Source organism: Loxodonta africana, chromosome 8 (assembly GCF_030014295.1).
Source record: "Loxodonta africana isolate mLoxAfr1 chromosome 8, mLoxAfr1.hap2, whole genome shotgun sequence".
In the NCBI taxonomy this organism is placed as follows: Eukaryota; Metazoa; Chordata; class Mammalia; order Proboscidea; family Elephantidae; genus Loxodonta; species Loxodonta africana.
In genome coordinates this window covers 66,784,564-66,799,915 of record NC_087349.1, presented here as the reverse complement: position 1 = coordinate 66,799,915, position 15,352 = coordinate 66,784,564, and the positions used below count along the sequence as shown (strand labels likewise).

Sequence of the window (15,352 nt, the reverse complement as noted above, 5' to 3'; positions counted from 1 at the left end):
CTGGGGCATGCAGGCACGGCCAGTGCGGTTCCTCGGGGCCCTACCCTCCTCCGGGGCCCTCTTGTAGGAGATCAGATAAATTGGCTTTTGTTTGAGGCTCGGGTTGGGCTAGGCAGATTTCTGTCCTTTTTCCCCCCTTTTTCCTGGCGGCTACCTCCTTGTGGAACAGGGGGCGGCCTGGAGAGCCTAGCGAAGCCGCATTCCTGTGGGTGCCAGGCGGCTCCAGTGCTGAGCCACAGGGCCTGAGACACACACAGAGGAACCCGCAGACTTCGCTGCCCTTGATCTCTCTTTCTTTCTCTCCCTCCTGTCGGGGCATCCACCCGGGAGCCTCTCCACCCACACTCGAATCCACCTAGGGCTCAGCCTCGGCAGGAGCGGGATGACTCGCGCACGGACACAGGCGCACACACCTCCTCCCGGTGATACTGGCCAGGCCAGCATCGCCTCGCCCGTGCCAATCCTCTCTCTCCCGCCCCTTATCCCACAATCCCAGACGCGCCGGCTGGCCTCCTCTGACTCCTTTGATCCCACCGGACGCCCCACGTCTTGCGGCGTCCTGGCCTCGCTGTCCCGGGAGTCACCCACAGTGCGCCAAGGCCTGGCAGCTTTGGCCTCGTTCCAGTGCGCCTTACAGCTCGGTCAGGCTTTAACACTGTTTTGGTCTCCAGAGCTCCCTAGCCCGAGGCACACAGGATGCCTGCTGGAACAGCACCCACCTCCCCCTCTACACTTCCTTTTATTTGCTGAGAGGTGTCTTTAGGGTTACCCGACTATCCCTCCTCCCCGCCGCGTCCCACAACCCCTTGGATCGCGCGGCTCCCACTGGCCACTGGGGTTGCGCCAAGCCAGAGCGCTCCAGCTCTCCCCCGAGGCACGCCCTGAGGGCAGACGCCCTCCGGCACCTCTGGGAAGTGAGCCACGCCGGCGGATCCGCCTGCGGTCACCGCTCTCTCCACCCTTAAGCACCCCCTCTCCCACAGCGGCTGGGTGGAGGCTCCCGCCGGCCCGGAGTTTGGGGAGAGGGCGCTGCGGCTTACTCCCGCCCTCGGCCTGTGTTCTCAGGTTGCCCCCGGTCCTTGTTCACAGTACTTGGTTTTTTTTTTTTTTTAACCCGGGCCCAGTCATATCGAACTTCGGGCCTCAAAAACAGCACAAATAACGGTGGCACATGTGGGATTGGTTAAATATTTTTCCAAGAAGCCCTATCCTTCCCCCCTCCCCGCCCCGCCCCCGCGTTTTCTTTTGCATCTGACAGGCTTTAGGTTTCTCAGTGGTGCGGGACAGAAGGTATACAGGGCGTCTACTGCCAGGGGATGGGTGGGGGACTGCCTTTTCAACCATCCAGGACTGCCGGCTGTAATGTAATAACCTGTTTTATAGGTCGAACTCGAGCCGTGAAGATAGGAACTGGGGAATTTACGTGCAATCTCTCTTTAAGGGAGGTGGGACTCCTGTTTTGTAGCAATTAAATGTTTCTGCTCTTCAGTTCGCCAGCACTTCTTACTTACTACTGATTTACGGAGATCAGAAGAAGCCTCTTTGCCAAAAGCGCATGTATTGTTGAGTCTGTTCCACATCCTAAACCAAGGTTTATACAAAACCGTGAAATCCCACACATTACGACCTTTCGCCACAGGAAGGAAAAAAATGGCTTCGAACATCATTCCCATTCTCTCTTTCTCTTATCTCAGCTTTAGTAATGATTCTCTGTCAAATCCATACACAGTCTACTGTGTTTTTTTTTTTTTAAGAAATCGGTGGGGGTGGAGGGCCGTAAACAGTTCGCAAGCTATGATTTATTTTAAAGCATTTTTTCTCCCCTCGAAGACAGAAATCTGCCACTGGAAGCTTGTTGTCTTCCAAGGACTATTTCTGCCACTTGCCATTTGCAAGGTGGGGGAAGAGGGGCGGGGAAGAGGCAGGATATAGATTCAACTTTCATCTATGAACAGAGTTTACAGAACGGGGGATATTTCATGATTGCTCTTAAATTCAAAGGAGCTAGGAAGCCTGCTTGCCATCCTGCAGGGTGGCCCTAGCTGGGCGGATTCCATGTCTGTGAGGCGGTGGGAGGAGGGAGCATAGTCATGCACTGTACTAGGGGCTGGAAAGGATGCCCAGGGAATTTGCTGTGCTCATGGTGAGAAAATTGATACAATGGAATATAAGGGCTTTAGGTATCCCTGACCAAGAGGTCCCCATCAGGAATCAGAGTAGGGTTTATCCTCCTTGAGGCAACAGCTTGAAACCCCCAGAGCACTTTCTTTCACTCTGAGACTAGCACAGTCTTTCTGCCTCTCTCCAGCATCTCTCCATCTAACTTTCCGGCCCCCTCTTTTTTTTTTTTTTTTTTTTTGGTCCCCATATTTGAAGGAGACTGATCTTGCTCTTTTACAATCATTATCTGGACTTTCTGGGATCCAGAAAGATGCCAACTGGTGACTTGTCTCAAGAGAGGCTGCTGGACTAGTATATATGAGGGGGGGTTGATTAATAAAAGTTAATGATGGGATTAAAACAAATAGCCAGCCAACCCTAGTGAAGGAGACAGCTTCCCAGCTAGCTTTATTTAATTAAAAATTTTAATTAGCAGCAATTAATATATATTCTGCTAATATTCTTTAGGATTCTAGAAGACCTGTTCACCATGAAAGAGAATGAAGACGGAGCAGAGAATCCTTTCAAGCACCCAGAGCAGTTTTTCTCTGATGACAGAAGAGATTGCAAATTCATTTAAGAAAATGTTCATAAACAAGTGGCAGGCACTCTCTGAGGCTGGCTTATTGGAAACAATGGTAAAACTGACAAATGTTCTTTCCTTTGGGGGAGTGGTGCTTTTTTTAAAGCAGGAAAATGCTTTAGGAGAGAGAGGGTAAAAAAGACAGGAGGTAAAAAAAAAAAAAACCAAAAAATTATTTCAGACTCACTGCAGCAGCAGACACAGCAGCCTTTGCAAACACATCACCCTGCACATATTGAAGATTTGGACACGTAATGCTTCAGACCACTGATTTGCTATTTTCTTAATTCCCGCTCTTCTTTTTCCATATGAATCAGTCTTTTGTCCTTCAGGTTTTGATTTGATCGCTACTGTTCACATTTCAGTTTTGTATTTTCTCTTCCTATACCATTACTCATTGAGTGCCCTGTGAAATTACAATCGTACATTTTCAACTCAGCAACCCATTTGCAGTGCAAAAATAGGGTCTAAATAATGGCTGAATTAGCCCTACTGGACAGTTTCAGATGTAACACTGTAATAATTATATTGCAGGCTGGATTAGGATGCTATTATCATAATCTGGACGTTTACAATTATCTGTAATTTGCAAAGATGCGCCAGGTCTTGATTACTGCAGTTTTTTTTTTTTGTATCACGCTAACCATCACTAAACAGTGACAGTAATAACAGCTAATTTTGCTGGCAATATAAGAGGTGCTGGGGTGTGCAAACAATTTCACACCTGGATATGCTCACTCAACCAAGAATATAGAGAAAGAGCGTCTGCCCTGAGACTCAGAAAAATATTCTCCTCTGCCTCTGTTCAGTATAGATTTCTAGACCCTGAACATTGCTTAAGAGATACTCACTGAGGGTAAGTTTTTATTTCTTGCATACTTCAAGGGACAGTTCACATTTCTGTTCTCAGTTTCAAAGCTGTATGTTGCTGTTGTAATTTATCATGGACTACAGGTTTGTTTTATAGATTTTTCAATTCTGACCTTTCAGACCCCTTTGAGAATAAAAGACTTGCGTTCTGGTGAGTAAAGGAGATGCTGGTGAGAATGGGATCTCTAAGAACTCAGTTTGTCTTTCTTGCTTTTTGTGTTTATGTATTTGGTTCAGCTTGTGACTGGAGACAGGGAAAAGGACCAGGTTTCTGCAAGGTGTGGAGGGAGCCGGCTGGAGATTTCTAAAATCCTACCGAAAATTCTTAATGGAAGCTAGTCTTAGGCAAATCCATTGGGGTCTTTACATGTGCAATGGTTTTATGTTTCTGGGAGTCAAGAGAGCAAACGGTTCTAGCGGTGGGGATCTTTAGGTATCACAGATAAGCGGACATTTTCAAAGGCAGGTGTAGTCTGAATCCCGGGGCTATGTAGCCCCTTGGATATCTATCCTTCACTTGGGGGAAAGTGTCCGGAATAACTGGCCTCTAAAAACCTTCAAGGTTGCTTTGCAGGGCCTTTGCCTCAAGCTGGTGTACCGTGGGGAGAATGGGAGGCAGGATGAGGGTACAGATAGTGCAATATTGTCGGCAGACCCCAAACGGCGTGGGCCGTGGTGCTGGAAGGGTATGGGGACTGAAACGCTGAACCCAGCCACGGAGCCAAGGTTACAAACCATTCTGATTTAGAAACGCACCAAGGAAGATTCTTTCCAGAAGTCGTGCTGTTCTATCTATAGATGACACTGTTTCCTGACCCTGTAGACGTTGCAGGCAGCTAAAGGTGTTAAGTACAGAACGCTGAGAAATCTTTGGCTCCGCTACCCCAGTGCAGAAAGGTCCTTCTCTGGTGGCGTGAACCTTTGGACTAAGTTGTGTCAAGAGATAATGAGATGCTTATTGGAGCCGAGGAGAAATCATCCCCTCCACCCTTATCCCCCGCAGCTTTTTTTTTTTTTTAATGGGGAAAGCGGTCAGAACGAGGCTCTAGAACTCCAACTCTGCAACCTCCGGGGAATTTCTAACGTGGGGAAAATGTAGTAGGAGCTGCGACCAGGCGATGCCTTTCACCCATGCCCCTCCTACTATTCCCTCCCTCGGGAATCGGTTTACTATAGGGTCAGTATATTCTAAGGAGTGACATATTAACCCTTGAGATTCAGAGGAACCAGAAAAACCCAGTTCTGGGAGGACTCCTTGGCAGAATTTCTTGTTTAATTAGATTTATGTTAGAGATATATAGATCGATACACACACATGGTAACAACCACCTCCAATGTTGTTAGCATGCATTTGCTTGGATTTCAAAATTCCATGCATTCACAGTGGTTTGGCATGTATCTGGTGGATTTTTTTTTTTTAAGAAAAATTAGTGTTGGTTTCGATGTATGGTAGCTTTTTCTCTAACATAATTTGAATAATTCAGCAAAGCCCCACTACCAGCTGTACTTCTGCAGCCTCTTCCATTCTTTTCAGCATTATAATTTTGGTTAATTTTCAATTTTAGGTCCTACGTCTCTGCAATTTGTGTATGAATAACAGAATAATTTCCCTCTTTTGTTTCGCCTTTCCTGTTCCTGAATCTAAATAAAGATGGCTTTTTAGTATTAAAAGTGGAAGAAAATTACAGGTAATTATCTTTGACGGTAAAAACGCTGTAATCAGCGGGCTACATGAAAAATTACTCTAATTATGGCTGCATTTAAGAGAATGGAAAAAAACCTTCTTGTGGATAAAAACCTTAAATTGTCCCCAATGTCTGCTTCAAATTGGATGGCACTGCAGCTGGAGGCTTTGTTCAGAATTGATCCTGGGGAGCTACGAACCCAAAGTTTCACAGTAGGAAGGGGGAAAAAAGAAAAGAAAACATTTTTCCTAATGTAACAATGCGAATGCTAGAAAATGACAAGACTGATCGGTTTTAAACCATTCTGAAGACTGACTGAGCGTGGAAGTTGCTCAACAAAAAAAGGAACGGGTATATTGGTAAGTAGTCTTTGCTTTGTGTCTAATTATAGTGACTGTCCTTTTGCACGACTGTATGTCGCTGTCATTATATGGAGCACTCTGAGTATCTCTATTGACTTCTGATAAATGGCTCAGTGGTTTCAAGGTTCATAATTTGAAGGATGCCCAGGTCTGTAGCCATTAATTCTCACAGTATGGGGCTTCCTGCTTGTATGACGAAAGGACTTTTCATTTTCATTATTTCTGTGCTTTCCACAAGATCGGAAGGATGTATTTCATCCAGGATAGTGTATTTTTCTACATAGCTTGTTTGCAAAGGGTTTTAAACATTAAGCAGTCATAATTGCTCATTTGCTTTCTGGGGTTTTTTTTTTTGTTGTTGTTGTTGTTAAAGAAATGCCTCCAAACAAAGACAGATACAACTGTATTATTTTGCCTGGGAGAAGGGAAAGGAGAATACTCTTTCAGCACTGGAACTACTGAATGTCTAGAGATTAACCTGGGGATAGGGCATACTAATGTTTAAAAAATAGATAAATGTGTAGAAATTACAGCAGAAACTTTATAGGTAAAGGAAACTGAGAAAATACCCATGGCTAATATTAAAGTATTCAGGACAAAAGCTAGTGGTGCAAACTGACATTTTCGAAGGCACTTGATGTTTCTATACAGGGCTTCCCATATTAGGAAACAGGACTTGTTTTAAGAGTGATAGAAATATATAATTGGAGGGAGGGAGAAGAAAGGGAGGGACAGAAACAGAGACACAGAAAAATATACAGGACACTCCCAGCATTTTGTGGCTTTTACTCCATATATGAAAGAAGACAAAAACATACAAAGTATATGTACAACTAAAATTCAACAATATATACAGAAATGTTACTCGATATAAACGTCCCTATTAGCTTAGTGTATGCCACCAATTCACCTAGTAAAGCTGTCAAAGCAATTGAATGGTGATTTTGGTTGGTTCCTCTCTCTGTCTTTCCTGATTCCAGTTCAGGTCTTGGGGTCGGGGTGGGGAAAGAGTGGCTCTTATTATCATTTCTGCCCATTCCATTTTTGATAAGACATGCAGCATTACTTTTGTGGCCACATTCTAGTCTTGCAGCCAATTTTCCCTTTTTCTTTTGTGGAGGGCTGTTAGGAGAGCTTTTTCTTTTCTTTTTTGGTCAGTTTGAGATTGGTAAATAAAAACACGGGAGTTTGGAATGCTTCTTTTTCATCTTTTTCATCATGTAACGTCTTAAGCTCATTAAACAAGTAAAAACGCTGCCATGTTTGCGCAGATTCTTCTGATGGGGAAAAAAATGTCTGTAAAAAAGTCGTTTTGATGGATACTCCCAAAGAGAAGAGGGGGCTCAAAGCCTAGATTCCCGAGGGGGGAAAGAGAAAATATCCTTACAGTGAGGGGTTTCTGGAGCGTTGGCATAAAACCAGTCTCTCTCTGTCTGCGGTGCAAGATCAATTACTGAGGTTGCTCAAGGGAGAACACAGACAAGGTTAGGAAAGAAAGGTACCACGGAAGGAAGGAATAAGGAAGAAAGGGAAGGAGGGAAGAAACGAAAGGGAAGGGTGAGGAGGGAAGTGAGAGAGAGAGAGAGAAAGAGCAGCTCCCAGAAGGTGCCTCGCCACGCCTACGAGTTCTCCCGAGCCTGCTCCTTTGGCTCGGTTTGGCAGATGCAAGCAGGTCCAGTATCCTCCTTGCCTTGTCCGGAAGTTTCCCTATAGTAGCAACTTCCCTCGGACAACTCACATCATCTGTGGTCTCTGCATCGTGTCCTGGTGTGGAGAAGAATACCAGTGCGAATAGCCGGGCATGTAGCTGTTGGGCGGCATACTAACGCCCTTGGCTGAGGCGGAAACGTCCCACACAGGAGGCAGCGCGGGCGAGCGCGGCGACAGGGCCGCCGAGCCCGGGAGGGGGTCGCTCTCATGCGGGTTACTGCCCTGCTTCAGCAGTTTCTTAAACTTAGAGCGTTTGTTTTGAAACCATATCTTCACCTGGAAGGAAATACAGCTATCGTTAGGACCCCAAGAAAACATCGAATCAGCGCCTCTGGCGTCACTCATGGCTTTGGAAGCAATATACCAAAAACACCGAAAATGCCAACATGCCCTCAAGTTTCAGCCTCCCTCCACCTCTTTCTAGTCCTCCCCACCGCCTCCCCCCCGCCATCTACTAGGTATCTTGTCTGGATACCTACAGTCATTGCAATTCTTGAGTTGGGTGCTAACCCTAGTTTAAAAGAACAGCATAAATAAGAATAAAATTAAAAAAAGATGAATGAGATAGCTGATTGAGGTTCAAAATCTAAAGGGGATTTTTAAACACAGCACTTTTCTGGTCAAAGCCATACAACTGAATGTACCTCCTCTGATGGTGTGTGTTTTTAGAATTACCAATCCGAAAAGTTGGCTACCTCTATGCATGTACAGTGATCAATGACTAGGACCATAAAACATATAAACATTTATAATCAAACACCTTGAATATATCTATGCATATATTGCACATGCCATAGACTATGCATGGAGCATGTTTCCTCACATATATCCACATAACCCTGCAGGGATTAGGAATTGCACCTCCCTCATTCTTAACTTTGTGCATGGCTTAGTCAAACTGTGGTCAACAATCATCACATGATTGTTAGTGCAGTCAGGAATAGTCAAAGAGCTTCTGGAAATTAAATGTGAATCAGGAACCGGAGATGGAAGCACTTGTAGGCCAACACTCCAGATCTACTCTACTGGAAGAAAGCAATTTCATGGTGAAGCTTCCTTTACCTTTAAAAATCCTTACCCACAGCAATCTGCTTTTCCAAGAGGAAAACAAGTCACGGAGTAGCAGGAATCCCTTCATATCAAATGCCAAATATTTCAGGGGCAATATGGGAAGAGAAAGCAGGCTGAATTGAAAAGAAGAGCTTAAGGAGCACCTGTCTTAAGGCAATGCACAGTCATTCTTCAGCAATAGTCTCATAGAATCTGAAGTCCCCTTGCTGAATGAAGATCACCCACCTCAGATGGGGACTACCAACCACCCCATGCGGCTAAGTTAACCAACAAAGACAAAAATGCAGCTGATTGCAATCTAGCCTTATTATCAGGGTCCTATATGCCTGAGCAAGCCCCTTCCTATGAAGTCTGAAATGTCAGGCCCATGTGTCTTTCCATGATAGAACTTCAGCAACTGAACTCTGGCTTCACCTGCTATAATTTTGGGAGCGTTTCTCTTTGATCTCCAACTCTGCCATTGCCCCAAAGTCCTTGCTCCAGGGAGGACCTTCAGCCTGCTCTGGCCCCATCACCCAAGATGATTTAACCACTGAGCCTGGAAAGTCTTTTGAAAAACCCGCCTCAGCCATCCCGGGATAAACAGTTTGTACCGCAGTGCTTTCTTTCACTAAACCCCATTGGAGCCTATGCCTACCCCTCTTATTTTCCCCCTCTTCACTTCACAGTCTTTCTTTATATGCCAATGAATTCATATCCTTATTAGCCCATAGGACCCATGCAAGGATCCCTAAGAAACATGGGCCTTATTCTGCCTCCTGGCCTGAACGCCTTTTCCTCCTACATGTTTGTTCTCTTTCATGTTGGTCTGTTTTGGAATAGGATTCAGTTGAATTCTGAGTTTGGTCATCAAAGGATGCTAGGCTAGGTAGGGTTGCAGAGTGTTGGGAGAATGTGCAAATCCAAGCCAGTATTTAATACCGGGTCATTTATTCCAAACTGTGTTGTCCCAGGAAAGTGCATAGCTGGAGCAAAGGCATTTGTCACTAAGCTCCTTCCATCCTTGGTTGACTAGGCCAAGAATTCCTCCTGGTGTGCTCCCTGCCCAGACTGCCAGCAGGGTCAGCATCTCAGGGATACTCGGGCTTCCCGGGAATTACCTGTGTTTGTGTCAGTCCTAACGAAGCTGCCAGTTCAGCTCTCTCGGGAAGGGCCAGGTACTGAGTCTGCTGGAAGCGATGGTTTAAAGCCTGGAGCTGCAGGCTGGAATAAATGGTCCGAGGCTTCCGAATCTTTTTCCCTTTTCCATTGAACCTGATTTCCCCGTTTTCAATCACTGTGGTTTTTTGTTGATCTGCAAGTAAAGGACACAGAGGTGCGGTAACCCATTAGGGCACTGCTGCCATTTTCCCGCGCGTGGCCTGCCCTGCGCCGGGTATCCCCAAAGCCCTCTAAGGGTTCTTTTCGAAGCATCCCCACGCCGCCCTGACCTCTCTGGATCCACGGTGCTGGGCCTTCTTACCGATCCTGCCTCTCGCCCTAACAATGCGCGGTGGCTGGACCGAAGGAGCGCCCGAGGCCCTCAGGCAAATAGCCGCGCTCGCCGCAGCGGAGGCGGCGCCGCCGGCTCACTGGGGTGCACCGAGCGGCGCGGCGGGGCGGCTGCTCTCTCCTCGGAGCGAGGCCCCTCGGCCTGACGTTACAGTGCTTTAAGCTGTGTTTAGGTGTTTACGCGGCTGGTTGACTTAATGTCACCCCAAGCCCCGGTGCATCAAGCCCTCTAGGCGAATTAGAAATGATTCTGCTGAGAGGGACCAAAACCTCAAAATACAACCAGCTGCTCAGATCAGCTTCGGAGCAGGGCTGCTCCTAGCAAGGCAACTTTGACCCCCCTCGGGTACTTAGAACAATCCGCCCGAGGCTCTCTGCTTCGCCTCCGCGAACAAAGGAGCAGCCAACGTAGTGTGGGAAACAGTGGAGGAGGGGGCCTGGTCAGGGATGGGGGTTGGGGACACCTCAAAGCCCGCGGGAAATAGCCCAATTGTCACCAGCTCAGCAAGAGCCCGAGGCCACACCAGCTTCCCTCTGGGTCACCCGGGCGGACCGTACACCCCACACAAAGTAGGCCACCGGCTGCCCAGCATGGGGTGGGGAACAAAACACGCTCCCCAGTTTGGGTCCAGAAATGTCCCCAATCCTGGCCAACACGGGTCACAGCCCGGAGGGGAGGTGGAAGGCCAAGGGGGCACAGACCCAGCAGGCTAGACAGCGTAGTGTGGGTCAACCTGTCGGACGAAGCCTGCGCGGAGCCCGGGACGCAACCCGGGAGGCGCGCCGGAGGCGGGGGAGCTAGGCGGGCCGCGGCGCGAGGAAGCCGAGGTCCGCGGCAGTGGCAAGGGGTCCGGCTGGGCGAGGCCGGCAGGCAGGCGCCAGGCGAGCGGGTGCGCGAGGGGCCCGGGCCGGGGCGCGCCGGGCCGGCTGGGGGAGGGTGCCGGCGGAGGCCCGGGCGTTGAGGAAGTGAGTGGGGAGGGCGGGCGGGGTGGGGGACAGCCGGGAGGCGGGAGAAGCGAGCTGCCCAAGCGGCCTCTCACCTGTGTCGTCCCCTCGCGTCTGGGCGGCCGCGCTGCTGTTGTGGTAGGACTGGAGGTAAGGGCTGTGCTGCGAGTGGCTCATGTAGGGGTAGGCGGCGAGCGAGCGGTGGTTGTAGGAGTTGCCGCCGCCCGACGCGTAGGGCGAGCCGTGGTGGTGGTGCTGGTGGTGGTGGTGGTGCGAGCCGGCCGCCGCCGCCGCCGCCGCCGCCGAGTGCAGGCAGTGCAGAGGGTAGTGCGCGCCTGCCATGGCCGGGGAGCTCTGCTGCGAGTGCGGCTGTGGCGGCGGCGGCGGCGGCGGCGGCGGCGGCGGCGGCGGCGGCGGCGGCGGCTGCTGCTGCTGTTGCTGTTGCTGCTGCTGCTGCTGCCCGAACTCCATGAAGGCGGATTTGGACGAGTCCTGGCCTTCCAAACCGTCAGCCATCGTAGTCATGGTCATCATCAAAACTTTGGGGGCTGGAGAAAGCCTTCTCCGGGTTTCCTCCACCCTCCCCCACTTGGCTGTCGCCGCTCACCCCTCTGCAGCCACCTTAGCTCTTGGGATCCTTGCAAAAAAAAAAAAAAAATTAAAAGAGGGGGCGGAGGTGGTTCGCCCTCTCCCTCGCTCTTCTCTAATATATATATATTTTAATATAAAGAGATATAGTGAGCGGGGCCTTGTTAACTCAAAGGGAGGAGGAAGGGGGAGGGATGGGAGAGGAGAGGGGGGAGGGGGAATTTGCTCTCCCCCCTTGCTTTCCCCCCTTGGATTTTTGGGGGCTGGTGCAGTTTAAGGCAGAGATTTTAAGGTGGATTCTGCGAAAGTTGCGCGTCTGCTTTCAGACTTGATGCAGACGCCACGAGTCGAATGGTTTGTCTCCAAAGGGCAGCGCCTCCCTATTGGTCAGTCGCTCACTGACGTCACAGGCGCACGGCTTCTACTGGTGTGTGAGCCGCTTGCGGAGTTGTTCGCCTACCTTGGGTAACTCCAATCCCAACCCCGAGCTGCAGCCCCGGGACTCGACGCCCGGCGCTCCGGGCCGCCGGGAAGGGAGGCGCCTCTGCCCGACCCGCAGCGGTCGTTTCCCGCCGCAGTTCGCAACCGAAATCCCAGAGCTTCAGTTCCAATATTGCAGCCGTGGGACCGCCTAGCCCGGGTCACCTCTCTTTCATGCGCTCGCACCATTGAAGGTTGCCTGTGTTCAGAACAGCGACCCTTGCATTTGAAACCAGCCTCCCCCCGCTTGACCTCCTCCTCCTTCCCCCCAGTTCCACTCCACGCCCACGGGGGTGCCTTGTCACCGTGGATTTTTCTAGACGTACTTTACTGAAATCACAGAGGGAAGAGGAACCCCCACACCTGGGCTCTACCCCATGGTGGGGGGGGTGCGTGTAAAGAAAAAGAAAAACCAGACCCTGTTCTGGCGAGGTTCCTGTCATTTCAGGCCGTATTTCCTACCTATTTAACAAAAAAAAAAAAAAAGGAGGGGAGATGTTTTTTTCAGAAAGCAGCAGCCTGTTCTGAAAGCGAATCGCTGGAGGACTGACAGTAATGCATTTTTTCCTATTGAAAACAGAAGCTACTGTAATGCTTTCAAATATATGCAAATGATACATGCGGTTAGTGGTTTGGCAAATCTTGATTACAATATAAACTACCCAAGTAAAAGTGCCTTCGTCCTAAATTTGTCTCTCGATTACAATCCCAATTGATTTTATTTTATTGTCAACATTGTTAATGATAAAAATAGAGTCGTTTTACAGTTATTTTTACTTTCTGGAAGGAGGCAATTAGAGTTCTAATCAGGAATACACAAAAATCTCCCATGATTAACTGCAGTACTTTGTTCAAATTGCTGCTATAAAATTCAGAACAATTTGCCTGTAATGATTATGGACTGGGTTTATTTTGGGAGGTGGAATAAAAGTGGATATAGCATAAATTATCCTCTAATTATACACCAGTGTCGCCTCAATTATCCTCTTATCAAAATGGTTGTCTAACAGCCGCATTTAGTTTCAATTCTCTCCTTTTTTTCTATAAAAAGAACTTCATACCTTGTTATTATTAATCCATTTATTATTTGCAAGGGGATTTATATCCTCACATCCAGGTGGTAGAACCACTTCTCTTTCAAAGATGGACTGGGGAAAGACATTAAGTTCGGAGCAGCCCAGGGCTGCGGATCTAGTATTTTCTCTCTCCGGTCTCCAGACCCACTCAGGTCCAGGCAGCCGAGCAGCGACAGCGGAGCCCCGGCGCACAGCTCAGGCCCGACCACCAGGTAGGAGAGTCGGACCCGGGGTCAGGCGCTGGGGAAGACTAGCAGGGCCGCACCGGGTGGTCGGATCTCGGGGATGCGGGAAGGTGCCGGGAGCCGGACTGCCAGTGAGTCGGCACTGGGTGGGGGAGACATGCAGACCCCCGCGGGCTAGGCGCCCGCTTACCGTCTGCGGAGACACCTAAACCGCGAGCCTTTGGCCACACAGAGAAAAGTACAGTTTAACAACCCCGGGGTCGACGTGTGTAGGCGTTGCGGGGACAAGCGTGGGGCTCCCTTGCGGAAAACCACCAGGGACTCCTTTGCACCCTATTTCGCCTGGGCCCCATAAGTCGCGCGACCCAAAGAACCTTTTTCTGTAAGTACAGAAAAAGGGGGTTGCAGACGGAGCAGCTTGGTCTTTATTTGCATATTGCTCAAAGGTCGCCAACAGCGGCTTATGCTAATTGATTTTCTCAGTTCCCAGCCTTGGGTCTCCAAGCACCACCTAACTAGTTTGCCTTTTTCTTTCTTTCCTTTTTCCATTTTATCATAAAATCTGAAACTCGCTGCCCGCGGGTTTTCTCCTGGGCTCCCAGGGCAGCGCCATTTGCTCTCCTTTTCCCAGCCGGCTGCGCTTAACTTCTTGGGCCTGGGGGAGCTGGTTCAGTAACAGAATTTATAAGTGCTGTACAGTGTTCCTCTCCTTTCAACAAGAGGTCCACTTTAACACGCGAACCAGTAACCTGATCCACGCCTTTACAAATCGACAGTGAATTAAAACAACAACAACAACAAAAAAAAATCTTCAAGGAAAATGAAAGGTGGGCTGTGTAGGAGGGAAATGTGGGTGGAGGGTTTGAGAGGGGCAGAAGGAAAGGAAAAGAGAAGGTTCTGCCGGCGCGTCTCGGTGCACCCGGGCTGCGCGCGGAGCCTCTTTGTAATGCCCTCAAAGCGAGCAGGTAGATGTGGAAGTTTTATTGCTTTATACCCTGCAGCTTGCTGTTAACACAGTGAAGACGTTTCCTCCCGTGCTTGCCTGTCTTTATGTTCACAGGTGTAATACTTTTCTTCCTGGCTTCTTCCATCTCTGGCTGCACCCCAAGCGGGGCGGGTCGTGGCGGGGCCGGGGGAAGGTCCCTGCACTTAGCACTCGATCCAGGGCGCAGCAGCCTTTATTTGCAAAGAGATTTTTCTTATTTGCTTAAGGCCTGAAGGAACCGGGAGGGCTGAGACTGTCCGGGATTGGAGCTGCAGGGCTCTCCTACCTCACCCACTAGGTAGTGGATTAGTCCCCACACACTCTTTCAGGCAGGGAGCAAGAGTGCAGCTGCACCGAGGTGGCGGTTGTTGCATGTGGTGAAGACCCTGCTGAGACCTACTGGGCTGCCCTGTATGGGCTCAGATAGACAGACAGTCGGGCAGGGGCGTGAAACTATTCAGGGGTCCCTCCCGGCTTGATAGCAGTGTTTGTGCGCGCTTGCAGGATGGAATCCAAACTGCAAGCACGAGCGTCCCTTTTTCTCTCCAGTCCCGGGAATAGCGACCCGAGAGCCAGCCTGGCCTCACACAGCGCGCCCAGGTGGCACGCTGCAAGTGACTGCCACGTGTGATCTCCACCACCAGCCACGGTTCGAGGAGTTCCGCAAGCTGAGGGGGTTGCTCCCCACCGTCATTTCTCTCCAATTGAACGCGGCAGCTCGACTTCCCAGTTCTTCGCCCAGTGTCATGGGTAGCGGTAATGAGTCGAGGAGAGGCGGATGTAGTTATCCCTAGGTAGCCCTAGTCCAGTCAGCACCTCCAAGCCCCTCTGAGAAAGGAAAGAACTTCTGGGTTCTTCAGGGCCTCGCCGAGAATGTGTACACCGCAGGGACTCCGGCCTCAGTCCCGGTTCAACGCCAAGCAGGCCCTGGCTCCTACCTCTTTGTTTCCTCCACAGGGAAACCTGCGCCAGGCCTTGAGGGTGGGAAAAGGAGGGCAGGGGAGGCTTGTCAATCCTTTATCATTCAAAATAGAAGTAAACGTTGCAATCCGGAGGAGTCGGAGTTCTAAGCTTTTAGGGCCTGTAGTAGATGAGGGTCATACTAAGAAGATTAAAAGGCAAGATTTGAGGCCTAAGCTGCCTTTAGCTTTTTAAGGTTGA

The 15,352-nt window shown here is 49.6% G+C and overlaps 1 protein-coding gene across 1 annotated transcript; it reads right to left on the bottom strand.

Moving 5' to 3' along the window:
* Positions 1–7,266: 7,266 nt before the first annotated feature.
* On the bottom strand, positions 7,267–11,444 carry DLX6 (distal-less homeobox 6). The gene is made up of 3 exons (XM_064289998.1): positions 10,973–11,444; positions 9,542–9,735; positions 7,267–7,646 (listed from the first exon to the last, which is right to left on the bottom strand). The coding sequence occupies exons 1-3, from the start codon at positions 11,409–11,411 to the stop codon at positions 7,395–7,397; spliced, it is 885 nt and encodes a 294-aa protein (XP_064146068.1). The 5' UTR covers positions 11,412–11,444; the 3' UTR covers positions 7,267–7,394.
* Between the last annotated feature and the right edge of the window lie 3,908 nt (positions 11,445–15,352).